Consider the following 16699-nt stretch of genomic DNA (forward strand, 5'->3'; position numbering starts at 1 on the left):
GCTTGGGACCAACTGTTCAGATTGAACAGCTGAAAAGTATTAACAGTGCCTTCTTTGCAAATCAGCAGATTATCACTGCATAATTTTAGCCATGCATGATGACAATTAGCAGGATTTAAAACTCTGGTGTTTTGCTACAAACAAACAGTGAAGCATATAAAATTAAAAATATGCATTCAAAAGGTGTGACTAAAATGTCACTGTAGTAATGTATGTAAGGTTTAAGACAAAGAAAGGTGATGTTGATTAGTCTGCTTCTATTGACTGTAGTAAAAGTGAATTTAAGAATTTTTTTTTTTAGTTCTGGCATAAAATGTCAATCATGCTTTATTGTTTCCTAGGTCTTTATAGACTGTTTGGAACAACTGAGCACCAAACCTGATGGTGACATAGATACATCACAGTAAGTAAAATAAATGGGACCTAGGTGTAGTATTCTGAAACTGCGGGTGCAAGTCTCAAATTTCAGTGGTGGTGTGGTTTTATCCTCTCTGGTATTCATATTTCTTTGAATACTTTTGCCTCTGGCTAGTGATGTTTTGAAATAAGAGTAGATACTTTTTATGCCAAACAATTGACTGACATAATGTAATAAATATCATGCAAGGTAATGAATATGGTATTGTGTCACTGTATTCAATGACAGGAGTTGTAGTGTGCTGTAGAAGCATATATGTTGGGTTTAGCCATGATCTTACATAGAATGAGCTGTCCTTGTCACAAAGTGACATCTACTCATAGAGAAACAGCACTTGCCTTTCTTTTCTTCCCTTGTATCTTGACTGGTTCTATTGGTATTTCTGCTAAATTCTTGAAAGTTTGTTTGTTCCATAATTGCTCGTGAGACAACTATTTTAGAGATCAAAACAAGTCAGAATAGCCTGAGTTTCCAAGAGTACCAATAATTTATTTGTGAAAAGCCAGAGATTTGGCAAATATTGGTACCTGCAATATGCATTAGAATAAGGCAAATTAGTGGTTTTCCTAATGCCACTTTCTTTTTTGCTATTTGGATGACTCTGTTGGCTGCATAGATGTAAAACAAATCAGAATCTGTGGCAAACCAGAGAAATTACAGCAAAGGAGAACACTTTAAGAAGGAAAGGTCTGTAGCTAGAATAGTACTGTCTGTTCACAAAGCTCTTGCAGGCTTTGTGGACATCTTGGAAAAACTGAGCTCCATGGGCTGCTTTATTAGCTGGTGCGATGAAACTTGCAACAAGATTCCAGTCTTCTGTTCCAACTGTTCATTTGAATCCATCATGTATCAGATAATCAAAATCACTATACTACTCACTTTTTAAACAATATTCCTAGTCTTTCAGTTGATGTTTCATCTCCAGATTTGTTTGGAAGCATTCATGAAGACTCAAGCCTTTCTTCAGTAAGTTTGACTTGTGTTTCTAAAAGCTGATGTGAAACTTAATACTTCTCAAAATTATGGGACTTAGGTCTTTTAAAAAAAAAAAACCCAAACAAAACACTATTTATGATATCTTAGTATAGTATCTTAAAGTAACTAATGAAGACGTCTTTTGAAACCAGGTCCTCCTCAGAAACTAAAATGGCATCATTGAAATTAGTGAAAATAGCACTGATGTAAAAACAGCTGAGGATTTGACTTTTGATTTTTCACCTTGTTTTAAATGATAAGAACTGCTCTGATTATTAGTTACTTTTTAAAACTCATGAAGATATAGATATTCGGTAATGTAGTTTTTCACAAAAATAATATTTTACTAAGAGTAAGTATTGATTATTTGTGTGGCTTGTTTGGGTTTGCTTTTTTTTAAAAGATATTGGAAAAAAGGTTTTTGGTATTCTTGACACTTCAACTTTGGTTAATGTACTTTCTTCTAGTGTGGTGGCTGATGGAAAAGATGTAGTTGTTTCCTACAAGAAACCTAGTGAGAACCTCTTATGAGGTTAATATTCTGTACTATGGATTTTGAATGTTGTCAGAAGCCCAGTTTTGCCTCATTTACAAGAGCAATGTATATTCCTGTTACAATATAAAGAATCGTGGATTGCCAAATCCGTCCAAGTTTCTGAATTGCAGACTATAATAATTTTAGTTCTTTATATCATTTTATTCTTGCAATACATAGATGTCTTTATTAATTGTTGACAAAGTAACTTTTTGTGGCTGTTGCAGACTTCCTTCCATATCTTGTAGGCATGAATGTTTAAATAAAAAATAAGAAATCAACAATTTTTGATACCATGGAAACCAAATATTGTCTTTTTTTTTTTTCTGTAAATCACAGAACACTATGTTCTCTTTCCTGATTGAGTAATGAGAACAGAGAAAGTGATTGACCAGAGTAAGATTTGTCACTGTATTTTTTAAATGCTCTTTTTTTTTTAATAGTCTGTGTACCCCCTGATTGTAATTTAAAGTAGTAAGCAACCACACATCTCAACACTACTCATCATATTACTGGAAAACAAAACTGTCAGGAGATCTACTAGGTCTGAAAACCAACACCATTTTTAATCAGATCCACAGTATTATGATGATTTCATTGTCAGTTTGTTTGGTTTTTTTTTTCCAAAATATTTGCTGCTGTTGATTTTTAACTGCCATCTGAGGTAGAAAAATGTTTTACCATTGGGGGAAGAAGAGGGGAAGAGAGAAGACCAAATCTATTGAAATAGTAGTTCTGTCTTCTTTGGTTCTTTGTCTCTTTGGAAACTATACCTTGTTGCTCCAAGGTCAGGGAAGGGCGATCTTGGTATCTCAACTCCAGAATGTATTTGCTCTTCTTGTAATTAAAAAAAAAAAAATTAAGAACATGGATAAGTTGTAACCACTTAGAATTTTTTTTCAAATTAACTGTTGAAATTATATCATGTACTTCTGAACTTTCTAGTATTTTAGAATGGGTGAGTGCATTTGTTCAGTGCCTGTTTTGCTTCCCTTGTTTTAGCCAGCTTCATGTGAAAGTGAAGATGATCTTCAGTTACGTTTTTATGATGGTCATAATTCTTAGCATATTTCTTGAAACAAAGTAAAAGCCAGAAACAGCTTCCTGGAAACCTGTCCAAACTTAACTTTTGTAAGGAGGTCTTAACCACAGATCTGTATTAGTCACAGATATTCCAGTGAATTCTCCAGATCCCATAAGAAAAAACATAGATGTTCAATCATCATACCTGATATTCACTCAGTTCTTGGTGTTTTATTGACAAAAATATTTCTAAAATCCACTTTATTTGTCAGCATGTTTATCACACACAGAGTTACTAAAATACTATAAATTTACAGTAATGGTCATGCTGATATTTCTTTTTTCTAACTATTATACTCTTTCTTTTCTCAAAAAAAAAAAAATGTTTAGGAACAGAGGCTTTTAATTGCACTCAGCAACTGCCGTTATCTGGAACGTCATACCTTCCTAAATATAGCTGAACATTTTGAGAAACATGGCTTTCAAGGTGTTGAAAAAATAACTCAAGTAAGTGAGAACACTGGAATGAAGTATAATTGCTTGAAGGTAACAGGTTTTATTTGTTTTACTTTCTATGCAAATTACATGCATGTGTTCATATGGCCAAAAGGATTCTTGAGCCTTCTACAAAAGAGTGGGACTCCAAGCGTCAGCTGGACACAGCAACAACAATGATGTGGTTGTATGTGTTCCTATAAGGCTTTAATAGCTGGTATAGAAAATGTGACCTCTTCTTCAGGACTTGTGTGTTCAATGGCGAAGCTTATCAGATTTCTTAGTAAAGCTGTTTAGTGTCACTGTGTTTTCTTAATGCAGAGAATAAAAGATTGTTATCTCAGAAATATATTTGATAAATTATTTCATCAGACAATCTGCATTACTGATAGCTGTTGTTCATAAACTAGTTCAGGCTTTTTGTTGTGTGGTTTGTTTTTTGGTTTGTTTGGGGTTTTTTTTTCCAAAGAACGAGAATGTCAAAGTGGGCGGCAGTAGCTGTCTCATTTTCCTGCCTTTTTGTAAAGATTAATCATATTTTATGAGAAATGTTGTGACTTAATCCTTAGGACCATAAAGCTACTAGATTTCCAGAAACACTTGTTGGTTGGAAGTAAAATGTTATCTTTTCCAGTATAGAGTACAATATTTCACTCAAACTGATTTTTCTCCTGTATAGTAGTGCATCCTTAGTCCCGTTCTGCCTGAATGTTGTTTGAATCTCTGTGGCTGACATAATTTTGAATAGCATTTAAATGCGTTGATATGATTTGTATGGTTAGTACAGTATACAAAATTACTCTGGGTATTGCCATTCGTTGCTGATGAGGCAACTGAGAGTTGAGCTAGGTATAGTTAGTGTTGTCTATATAAGTAAGTAAGACATCTGTTATGTATTCAACACTCAGTCTTGTACAGCCGCATCAAAGTATTGCCTTTAACAGTCTGGTAGGTTTATAAATGACACAGTTTGAATGTTGAAGTTGCAGATTAATTTCAAATGTGTGTTAACCCTTTGAAAGTGCTGACTGGTGCTGTATTGCATATATGGGATGCATCAATCAGTAATGCTAGCTGGGAGGATTTGGATAATTAGGTAGTCATCCTAAGATGGCAATTTTTGAACCCTTATTAATTTTAAGAGAGGCTAGAAGCCCACAGAGGTTTAGGGGAGTTGTTTGATTGTTAAAATTTTTTGTTCTGTCACCTAAATTTCTCTAATTTTCTGAATATATTTAATTATTTATTAGATGAAAAAAATTGCAATAAAGAATTGGCAAAAATTTTGAAAAATAGAATTTTTTTTAATCGGAGAAGACTGAAACAAAACTATACTTTTAAATTCCGTTAGCTTTATAAATGGAATTTTGAAGTTAATTTTGCAGTTTATATTGGTAAAAACTATCGTTGGTTGGGGTTTTTTTTAAGTTGCCTTTATTAGAAGGGAAATCATTATTCTCTAATTTTATGAATACACGGAAATTGTAAAATGGTAACCAAGAAAATTTCCTTATATTCCACATGGTGGTTGTTTCCATTTTTTTCTTAGTGTGAACGAAGTTATGTGTTTTACACTCTGCTTTAGCATGTGCCATCTTGGCACATACTTATACTACTCACAAATAATTATATTTAGCTTCTACATAAGTCTGAAGTGCTCATCTATGGAGAGTTTAATTCAACATTTTATCATCAGTTTCATCAAGTGGAAAAAAAATTTATGTATCCCATAACATTCATCCTAGCTTGTTGATTAAGCTTCTTAATGAAATTGTTTCCACAGTTCTGATACTTGATAAGGCAGAGGAGTTACTAAGATAGAGGCTCAAAATGGCTTTAATACAAAAATTGAAAATTCTAGTTGCAGGGAAGTTCACAGCAGAAAAATAACAAGGAGAGAATTGTATATTTTTGTGAGCATTTATCCCACTTGAGAGTCAGGAAGGTGGGTATCCACAGTGGACATTGTTGAAGACTTCTACTCTGCTTCAGTCCCCGATCCTGGGCTCAAAGTAACATTCAGATGAATTGGTCATTCTTTCTTTTAATCTTTCCACCAGATGAAAAACAAGGTTACCCGCCGCTATCTTAATTGTGCATTGAACTTGAAACAGGTTGAAGAGGACTTGCATGAAACAAAAGACCTGTACTGAATGTGCAGATGATCTTTTATATTAAATGTCTGCAGAAGCAGAAGGTAGAATTACTTAATTCTAAAATGTTCTGTTAAGGATAACTGAAGCAGTTCTTTGGATGGGGGCATGTTTGCAGGGACTTCCCACTGGAGCTTGTACTTTATTTTTGCCACTATTTGAAACCTAAATAGGAATCGTCTGAGGATAGTTATTCTCCCTAATCATAAGAAATTGAAGTGAAAAATGTCTTGAAACCCATTCTGGGCTTACATTTCTGTGATCCTGGGTAAGGGGAGAAAGAGAGGTTAGTGAGATTTTTGTACATTTTTTAGTGTGTTATTTTTCAAGTCTTGAGTGTCAACAGGCTGCTGGGTACAAGAGAAAGAAGAAAAAAATAACCTTGTTCTTCTCCGGGGACCACATGATGCCTCATGAAAATCCTGTCTTTGGGATATTGATCCTCTTGTGACAAATTAAAGGAAGTTCATCAGATAGAAAAGCAGGAAAGTGGTAGTGTGTCTTGTTTCTGAACGTCAATTTCACCATCCCGACTTCCCTGAATCTGGCAGCAGGTTTGACCTCAATAGTACCTCTGTTTTCCCTCGCACTTATGATCTCATTCCTGAAGGCTTATCTCTCTGTTTTTTCCTGACTCAAATATTGCAGTTCCCTTTGTCTTCACTTAACGTAGGCATGCCAGAGGAGAACCCAGTTTAGAGACATCCCTGCAATGAATAAGCTTCATCCCTTATTCTGTAGCTTGTAGCATTAAATCTTTTGTCTTTCACAGACAAAGGAATGGTAAGGAGTCGGCATTCTACTTTTCTTTCTTTCTTTCTTTCTTTCTTCCTTTCTTTCTTTCTTTCTTTCTTTCTTTCTTTCTTTCTTTCTTTCTTCGGAATTCCTAGTTTGATCTAGCCTTTTGCCTTCTTCATCACTTTTAAACCCCTTTGCTTCTGGAAATTATCATATATATGTATGCTTTTTTCCCTAGTGGTTGAGGAAAATGAGTAGTAGTTTAAAAGCTTTACTTTGCTATCTTCTCTTGTAAATATAAATACATTTAAGCAGAAGTCACATGATATTTTCAGCATATTTTATTAGCATTTGGCATTCATTATAATGCTAAAATACTGAGTTTCTACTTTAACATTTTATGATACACATTGTGTTCCAGAGTTGTTATAGAAGCTACAATTACAAGGGATACTTACGTTTAATGAAAAAGTCTTGTATAAAATTTAAAGTTGTTCACATACAATGAGAAAATTGTGCATATCACTTTAGCTTTCAGTGTGGCTAAGTTGTATGAATTACTAAAAATTGCATAGAGAGCTTTTAAAGAGAAAAATTCTGCAAATGTTTGTGAGCTGCAGCTTATGCATCTGTTGTACAGTGCTGCCTCAAAGTAGAGGGGGGGAAGTTCGCATGTACAGTTTCAGAAGGCACAGACTTCTAAATACATGTATGTATTTTTCAAGTATATAGTAGACAGTGAGAAATTGTAATATTACAATTGGTGTATTTTAAGTATTACAGAAAAATCTTTGTGTTTCAGGATGGAAATTATTACAGGCATATTTTAAAGCATTATCAAAAGTCAGTTGTTTATTTGGTGCAAGATCAAGACCTCTTGACATGCAGGGGAAAAAAAATCATGTCATTAGACAGTTGTGGAGTGATCTGCCTTCTTTGGCGTTTCTTAAACCTTTCCCTAAAATGTCTGTTGCTGAGCACAATCAGGAAAAAAAAAATTGTACTGGGTAGAATGGAGAGATAATATGGAAGTTCCTAGTTCTTCATGTATGTAATTATGAACTGAAATGTGCAAGTAATTGCTACTCTTTACCAAGACATGATGTATATTTTTTGGGTATGTGATTTAATTCTTTTAAGTAATGACTATTTATTATGTTCTTTCTCTCTTTTTTTGTTGTTCTGTTTTGGTTTTTTTGGTTTTTAGGTTAGTATGGAATCCTTGAAAGAGCTGGATCAAAGGCTGTTTGAAATGTACATTGAATTTAAGGCAGATCCGATAGTTGGGTCGTTAGAACCTGGCATTTATGCAGGATATTTTGATTGGAAAGATTGTCTTGCTCCATCAGGTAAATATCTGCTTTTTTAAACTTTGAAATTATTTTAGCAGTGATTGATAGGAGCTAAAATATACTGTACAATTAAAAACTTTTTTCTAGTCTGTGTTTTTAACTTTTGACAAGTTCTTATTAAAAGTTCTTTCTCACAGATTTTACTTAATTCCTAAATAATTTTTCAAATACCCTCAAATGTTTAAGCAGCTTTTATCATTGATAATCTCTTTAATAGTTGTTTTTTGTGATTATTTTGCTTCATTGCTTATATATAATGGGAAGAATTATAAAAGACATCTTTGCTATCTTCTTACGAAGCTCATTGAGATTGTTTGGAATTTTTTTCCAAAGAATCTGGCCACTTTTGTAATAGATGTAATTACAGTTCTGAAAAGGTAAAATTATGAGAAAATGCATACTATAACAGTAATTCAGCAAAGAATGTTAAACCACTGCAGAAGGGCAGCCATAGGGTATTTAGAATGACTGAGATGTTAGTCTTTAATTAGGTGCTTGAAGAGCCTCAGGTTTTAAGGAGGCATAATATAAATGAGGGGAGTTTTTTTAAGTAGTGAACATTGGCCTCTTCTCTAAAGTAACAAGTGATAGGACAAGAGGAAACAGCCTCAAGTTGCGCCAGGGGAGGTTTAGGCTACATATGGGGAAAAATTTCTTCACTGAAAGAGTGATCAGACATTGGAACAGGCTGCCCAGGGAAGTGGTGGAGTCACCATCCCTGGAGGCGTTCAAGAAACGTGTAGATGTGGTGCTTAGGGACATGGTTTAGTGGGTTAGGTGGTGTGGGTTGATGGTTGGACTTGATGATCCTTGAGGTCTTTTCCACCCTTAATGATTCTATGAATATTTAGGACGTTTGAACATCTGATTTGTCATATCTAAAACTAATACATTTAAATCACTTATCGCATGAATGCCTGGTTAATACCAAATAGAAATTAGTTGCAGAAACATAGTACAAGGTATTTTGAAGGTGATCTTGTATTAGTTTTCAGTAAATCAATGATTGACATGACAATTTGTACTTTATTGCTTTTGATTGTTTCATGTATGTCCATGTATATGGCCAGAAATTTTGTGATACTTTAAAATTTGATAGGGTGTAATTACAAGAAGCCCGTTTGTAATCTTTGAATCAGGAACTGAAGTGTTTGCTCACTGGGCCTTAATAACCCTAAGATCTTAGGGCTTATTAGTTGAAGAGTGTCTCTTCTACCTTTCGTTACTACTTTTGTGCTCAGAATATGTGGTCTAATACAGTTTATAGCAGAAATAACTTAGATTTTAATCCTGCACGTTCAAATTTGTATCTGAAGAATACATAACTTCTCATTGTGGTTAAAGTATGTCTTTGCTTGGCGTGTTTGCATTCCCACCAGCTAACAAAGATAGAGAAAGGAGTTGTGTCAGATTTCACATGCTTATTTCTTGATCTAGTGCATTGGGGTCTACTTATGAGACTCACGCTGGCTTTAGGATTATTCTGTAGTATTTTTTCATTTAAAGGAAATACTGAATTTCTATTAGAGGTGTGCCTTAGTCTGCTTGTTGTCCAGTATATTGTTAGTTTTAACTACTTTCTCTGCAACTTTTTGGTAAAAATCAAAGTGAAGATGGTGTTTGTTAGAGACTGCTCTTCAGGTTTACATATCATAGTGTTGGCCAAGAAATGCCAATTTGAAGTAGTAAAAAAGTTGTTTAGGTATTTTTTGCTAATCCCCAAGATAGACATGTTAAGAAGGAGCATATAGTCATTTCTTCATGCTTCTCCAAGTTGATGAACTATCTGTCTGATGGTTAAATTATGTCAGATGTACCCTGTTGACTATTGGTATAAAAGTGTAACTTTGAGTAACTTCTTTTTGTCTGCTATACATTTTGACTGCTTATAGCAATGGTTAGTTGACCCTGAAAACGTTTGGGGCTCTGAAGATAAAATTAGTGACTGGGAAAGCCTTCTCTTTGGAGGATGTAGATGACCTTCATTGTTGTAAAGGACTGGAAGAAGAACCCAAACACCTCTTCATGGGGCCTATGAGAGTCTGACTCTTACCAGTATTCAATTAAAAAAAAAATAAATCACCCAACAAGCATGGAATTGATTTTTTCCTATAAGCTAAAATTCACAAACAAAATTAAATTGTACAAGATTATAGTTGAGAAAATATACCATGATGTAATCTAGAAGATGCAGTTAGTACTGTGGTAAATCACTGTCTTTTAATTTTTCTCTTTAAAAAAAAACCAAAACAAAGAAGAAAGCTCTGCTTTACAGTTCCTTCCAAGTACAGAATGAAAAGCGTCTACTTTATTAAACTAAAATAGCGTACAGATAAGTGAGAGTGGGTCGCACTGAGTCAAACATGCAGTTCACTCAAGGATTTGTTAAAGATTGACGTATTGATTTGTTGAGGAAATAAATTATTTGTATAGTGGAAATTATTATCTGTTCTTCAGTAATCTTTATGATGGCAAAATGTAAAGATTTTATTTGAGTCATTTGTCTGGTTTAGATCTTGACTTTTGTAGCTTTAATTTTAAAAAAATAAAAAGTTGATGGTGTTGACAAGGCAAAACATTTAGGCCTAATTTGTGTTACTGAGTGATACTACCGGCTATGTGTAGTGTTGCATAAGTAGTTACTCAGTGTTCCTTAGTAGATACAACTATGCCTGATTGCCAAGACATAATACTTTGGGCTGAGGGGGGGGGTTTTGTGTGGTCTTTCTGCGTTAGCTTTCAAATAATACTGGTCATTGTATAAAGGCAAATTTTGACAAGAACAGTTCTTTTTTGGAAGGAAGGAAGACGGGGAAAAGGCATAAATTTGCCTGTGTTTAAAAGATAAGGTAAAAGGGAAATAATTTCCCTGCAGCAGTCTGAAACATTCAGGCATTCCATCTGGTGACCAAAAATTTGACCAGAATGGGGGCATGTTGATGCCCTGGATATATCTTTTGCAAAGGACATTTTGGAAAAATGTGAGTATGAAAATACTCAGGAATTGGTTAGGAGTAACATGAAGAATTTTCTGCTGATGATTTTCCCGTGTTGCTAGTCCAGCCCAGAGCCTCAGGACTGCAACTATTTTTGAATGATTGTACGGGTCAAGCACTAGCAAGTATTCCTTTCTTGATGCTCCCCCTGCTGTTACCGAGTAGAATGAAGAAGCTGGGATCCTGAATAAAATGCAGAGAGCACCTGATCTGGACTATCAGAAGATAATGCTTTTGGGAAGATGGGGTTGTTCATGGAGAGGATACCAGTGCTTGTAGAAAATAAGGTAACTGGAAGGGAGGGAGCAGAGAGGAATGAAAAGCTTGTGATGAAGACTGGGATGAAGCAAGGAATGAAGGTGGAACAAAGGGGGAAACCAGGACTGGATGAACAGGGTAGAAACATAAATTAGGGTAGGATTTAGAATTAATACAGAAAGTGATTGAAAGGATTCTACAAACAAGAGACAGACTTGAAGTGCAAGTAAAAGGGCAGAGAGGTCTGATACTCACTACATCAGTGAGCTTGAGAGAAGCTGCGATATAATTGAAGAAATCCCCTCAGTCTTGTACTTTTGTCCTCTAGGGATGACAGCCTATTAATGTTACTGATCACTTGCTTTGCACAGCCTGCAGAAGGTATGTATATATTAGTATATACTTATAGTAACACTACAGGCAATGCTGCATGCTATATGTATAGGAAATACCACTAAGAAACACAATAATGGCCTAAATGTTTTGCCTGGCCAATGCCATCAGTTTTATCTCTTTTTTAGAATCAAGGCTACAAAAGTTAGTCTACAACATCAGCCAGATGACTCAAATCCATATAAATCTACTGTACAGAAGTTACATGTATGTATTGCCAATTCTGTTGCTGAGCCATATAGACCTATGCAGTACAATTTTCTGGTTTCCATTCTGGTTTTTCTGTTTGCTTTCTTTTCAATTTCAGTAAAAATTATGTACAGAAAAAAAAACTACAAAAAGACAATCAAGTATGATCCAATCTTTAAATAATACCATTTTTTCCCACATGGGTATACTTGACTTGCTTTGTGAAATGGAGGCTGTTTTGGAGATGAAACTGAGGTTTGTATTAAGGGGAGCTGTTACAGGCAAAAATCTATCCTCAGCTGTTCCAGATTTTGAGACAGTGAGTGAAGCATAATCTGGGAGGGGAAAAAAAAGTGAAGCCAGGATTCTGTCCCAGCCTCTGCAAGGTTTTCTATGTCATGTTAATAACTGACTTAAGCATTTTTGTCTTTATCTTTAAAATGCCTTCTTTGACTCCTGTCAATTTGAACATTCATGTTTAATTTGACTGCCTAAAGAAAAATCTTCAGAAAAATCTTATCAAAAAACCTTTGTGTTTATCATTGGCAACTTTGCAGTCATCTATTTGTAAGTACTGGGGACAATACTTCCTTGCATCATGTAATTCATGGAGAAATAAAAGGGAAAATAGAAGAACTGTAATAAATGAACAGTTCTGAAGAAGAAAATAGAATTAAATTAAGAATCCTGCCTTTTAAGCAGGCTTTGGAAAATACATAATATGAAAGTTTTGTACCATGTTTCTCTCAGTGTTGAAAAACCATATGCCTTGCTCACTTAGGCAATTGTCCTGCAATTATCAGATATTTACTTATACATGTGTTTTTTGTTAGAGTTTTAAATATAAGGAAAGGCAAATTGTTTGCATGGGGCAAATTTTAATTTAGCCTATGTGCTAAAACTTTTATTGTTCAGTTTTTCAACATACATGCTCTTTCCAATATGAAAGTTCTGAATATCAGAAAGAAGTTGTGCACAATGTAATTATGTATTTGCCCCTTTATTTTGATCTAAGGTGTGACTGCTGGTGTTAGAAGGCAGTATTATTAACTTAATTAGATTTATTGTTAATATATAAATTTCATTTAAATTTTCATTTTAATTTCAATGTTGGCTTCTTAGTCTTTACAACAAAGACTTCAATTTTAACATGCAGCAACAATGAAATCTAGTTGAGTTCTTTTTGCTTGTTTAAGACATTGTTCTAATTTAATCTACAGTATTAACAGACTTAAAAGAGATGAAAGGAATAATGGGAAACATAATGTTAATCAGTTGCCAAGTATGTTTTTAGATTTTGTGAGTGCGTGTGTATACTGGTCAATCTGCTAGTTCAGCATAAAAGGTTTTTTCATTTGTTTTTTCCTCTCTTTCTGAAGTAGGTTGTGTTTTGTTGGATTTTTTAAAATTCTATTTTAAATGCATATATTTTGTCTTACCTGACAAAATTAGGCTCTGTGATCTCTTCTGGGTTCCAAGCCTATAGTCTTTTGGAGGGTGAACGAGGTGGTTGTGTTACTCTGAATTTGGATAGAAAAGTTTTCTGTGTATTATAGTTTGTGCAGTACAAGCAAAAGTAGTTGCAGTATGTGGGCATTCAGTGTTTTCTATTATTAATGTGAGCTTTTGCATGCAAATGGCAAATTATTTTTAATAATGTGTCAAGTTTTGTTATATTTTATTTGTTTACATATACAACAGCTACATAACTTTGAAACTATAAAGTGTGGATTTGTTTACCACACAAAAAGTGGATGTTCATTTATTTTTCTGAGGAATTCAGGTATGGTGATCTCTTAATAAAGTATTTTTGAGATGCTGACTACTGCGCAGTCTAGCCAACATTCACTCAAAGTTCAGAGTGTACAGAGTTGTGGAGGCTAGTCTAACAGTCTTTTAAAAATGTCTCTTCTGTGTTTCACTGGTGTTGTCAGATATTGGATGGGGGGTTTTTGTAGTATTTATGATTTCACAGTGCATTGAAAGTTTCAGGTGATTTCGCACTTTCAACTGAAAGCTGATTGTGTGTTTTAGATATTCATTCTCTAGTTGGCATAAATTGAATGTAGTAGAGTTAGATCTGAATTTCTTATTTGGCAAGCTAAGGGAGCATTGTTTGAAATATTTCAAATATATCAAATGCCATTCTTACAGTAAAAGATTAAGTGCGTCAGATCTGCTAAATCAGATTTGATATACTTGTCACATCTCTTATCTGTTATTTGTCTAATTTAAAAATCTAATAAAAAAACTTCTAATGGCAATAGACTGCTGAAAAGGTACTCAGCAGTTAAAAATGAGATATCAAAAGGCATACTTAATTTATAGTTACACAGCGACATACTTGTCAACCCTAACTTTTCTTCTTTTGTTTAATTTGGGACACCATCACCCTGCTTACATGAAAGATGACAAGTGCATTTACATCTTAAAAACATTTGGATATAGTAGAAATCTTTTTTTTTTTTTTTTTTTGAGAAATAGGCAATTACTTTTTGACTGAAATGTGCAAAATAGTTTGGTTTGAAATCACTGTAACCCTTTAGATTTCTTCTAACACTTCAAATGGATTGCTTCAGAATTATGTTACTAGATGCAGATGATTTTGAATTCCAGCAGATCTCAAACTATTGATGTCCTGTGTTTGGGAATTATCTGTCTTTTTATGCTTTAGTAAGGTCAAATTCAGCTATTTTGATGCAGGATATAACATACCAGTTAGTCTTTTCATGTGAACAGGAAGAAAACAAGGATGCTTTTGCAGTTCTATTGCATGTAAGAAATAAATGCCATGGTATTTTTTTTTAAAGTGTTCTACGCTCACAAATAAACTTGCTAAAGGACTTGTCAGTTGTGCTTTTTTTTTTTTTTTTTTTTGTTACAAAGTGCCAGTTGTTTAACTGTTCGTGACATGGTCACAGATATTACACTAGCTAGTTATTTTCGTTTAGTTACTGGAGTAGAAAGGGAGGCTACATGCTAAAGCCTTACATGTCTTACAGCCTGCATGTCTTGGCATTGTATGCCATTGTGTTTAATTTTCTTGCAGTGTTTGTCAGGTCTCAGTTTAGAGTGCACAGGGAGGTCAGCATTGGTGAGAGTGCCAGTGTTAGCTACTGAAAAGGGAACTTACCTTTAACTGCTAGCAATTGCAGCAGCAAAGTCAGGGGAGCTCTGCAGTGTTCTTATACACAGTATTCTTTTTAAGTGCTCCAGTTAAAATATGCTGGTTTTCAGTCTAAGTGCATTTGCAACATACAATAGTAAGTTGGTGTTTTGTTGTTACAGTAAAGAAATATTAACTATGTTCTGTATCAACAATCAAATTTTTATTAGGATCAGTAGAATTCAACATCCTTAAATGACCTGTTCAACCAGCAAGTGTAACAATCCATGTGTTGCATGACTGCAGTTCCTGCATTTGGTTTCTTACACATAGTTATTCACAGAATAGAATAATATACTAAAATTTCAAAGTCAATGGTTATCATATTGGAGCCTTTCAATTAATTTTGTAAAAAAACTTAGTTTGCTGCTTGAAATATAAGCACAAATTTAGCTGCATGTTTCAAAATACCTTCATTTGTGTAAATTCATTTTAACCTCAGATTTTTCTTCAATTTCACTTTCAGACATTCAGGTTTCATTACATTTCTCACTTCTAACAACAGTGAGATTTCTTTAACATATTACATTGGTGTCTGAACTGTAAATATTAAGGATCATTCTAGCTGGTGAAATGGAATGGACATTGTACCCTCTCTGTCCTTGGAAACAGTTGCAAAAGATGAGAACAGGAGAAAAAACTGTCAACAGGTTATCTTTAATTTCTGACCGTTACAGAAATCCCAATAGAAAGTGTCTTGGAGAGACATTGCATTTTCCAGTCTCCACTTGATGCATATTGAGTTGCACTCACATGTAGACTTTGTTAGATATCTTATTGTGCTTCCATACACTTCCTGTGTGCGAGATTTTCTGCTGCTAATTTTGAATCAAGTTTCTTTTTGGCTGGTCTCAACAGACTGTAGACTTCAGATGTGCAAGCATGAGGAAGAAGTTCATGTACAACTTAGTTTTATTTCTTTTGCTTCCTCTTGCTTTGCACATGTCTCACTCGTGCCGTCACTCACAATTCTGCTTTATAGCATTTTCTGCTATTAAGCCGACCAGTAGTTGTTTACTAGACCATAGTAACTAGTTTACTAGACCTCTGCCAGCTTCTCTTTGGCTTTACCTGTCAAACCCCTTCCTGCAATACCTTGTAGCATTTCTGTCTATGCTTTGCTAAAGACTATTAAGCTCCAGGAATTAAGCTCCAAAAAACATTTTATCTTCAGTATTTTTCATTAAAAGTTGGAAAACCTGCATTTTTCTCAAACTGCAAAATTAAGTGGTCAGCAAATTTTTAAATTGCCTATTTAAGGCAAGGTGTATTTTAAGAAGGGAAATAATGTGATAGTGAAAAAAATCTTTCTCATATGAAAATTTTGAAGACCTAGGACAGGCTTCATTTATATTGCTTGAAGGATGGGAAGAGCATGAGCACAAAAAGCCCTGTATTTCTAAAAAGTCTTGCTGTGATTCCTTGCTCAGACTGTATCCTAGTCTTGTTGTAGCTTGAGAATTCTGTCTGTTCATGTACACTTTCTAACTGATGGTATTAGAAGTCACTCTAATACCTAAATGAGATGATAGTTCTCACAACTCCAAAGGATTTACTTATCAGCAATGTCTGACAACTCAGAGGTCTCTTTGTGGTCTAGCCAGTTGTAGGAAGTTGTAACATACTTGTCTTCAGTTTGGCATTTCAAAGGCCAGTTTGGTCTTTACCTGGGAAACTTGTCAGTTCAGCATTTTCTAGTTCATGCAGTGTTAGTTCACAGTCCATCTCTGGATGGACATCTGTTAATGTCAACAGACTTTTATTTTTGTTACAGGGAAACATAAATATTTTTGTAGACCCTCAAGCACACTCTTTGAGAAACACTCTAAGATATTTTAATGTTATTTAGTATTTGTATGGCTGTCTTTGATAAAAGCATCTGATCTCTGCATTGCCCAAAACAGAAAATTAGTCAGGGATTTTAATCAATGATAATGCATAGAGGGCAAAAGGCAAGCGTTGTTTTTTTCCTCTTCCAGCACCCCTTATTACATGCGTGAATGAGGGG

At 34.4% G+C, this 16699-nt stretch overlaps 1 protein-coding gene across 1 annotated transcript in view; it reads left to right on the forward strand.

Annotated features, from left to right (window-relative positions):
* EXOC2 (exocyst complex component 2) overlaps nucleotides 1-16699 on the forward strand; it is a 117671-nt gene that overhangs the window by 71408 nt on the left and 29564 nt on the right. Inside the window, exons 19-22 of the mRNA XM_010073076.1 lie at nucleotides 342-403; nucleotides 1318-1384; nucleotides 3342-3458; nucleotides 7545-7686. Of these exons, the coding sequence (XP_010071378.1) occupies nucleotides 342-403; nucleotides 1318-1384; nucleotides 3342-3458; nucleotides 7545-7686 (388 nt within the window). The remainder of the gene's footprint in view (nucleotides 1-341; nucleotides 404-1317; nucleotides 1385-3341; nucleotides 3459-7544; nucleotides 7687-16699) is intronic.

Source organism: Pterocles gutturalis, unplaced genomic scaffold (genome assembly GCF_000699245.1).
Source record: "Pterocles gutturalis isolate BGI_N339 unplaced genomic scaffold, ASM69924v1 scaffold377, whole genome shotgun sequence".
NCBI lineage: Eukaryota > Metazoa > Chordata > Aves > Pterocliformes > Pteroclidae > Pterocles > Pterocles gutturalis.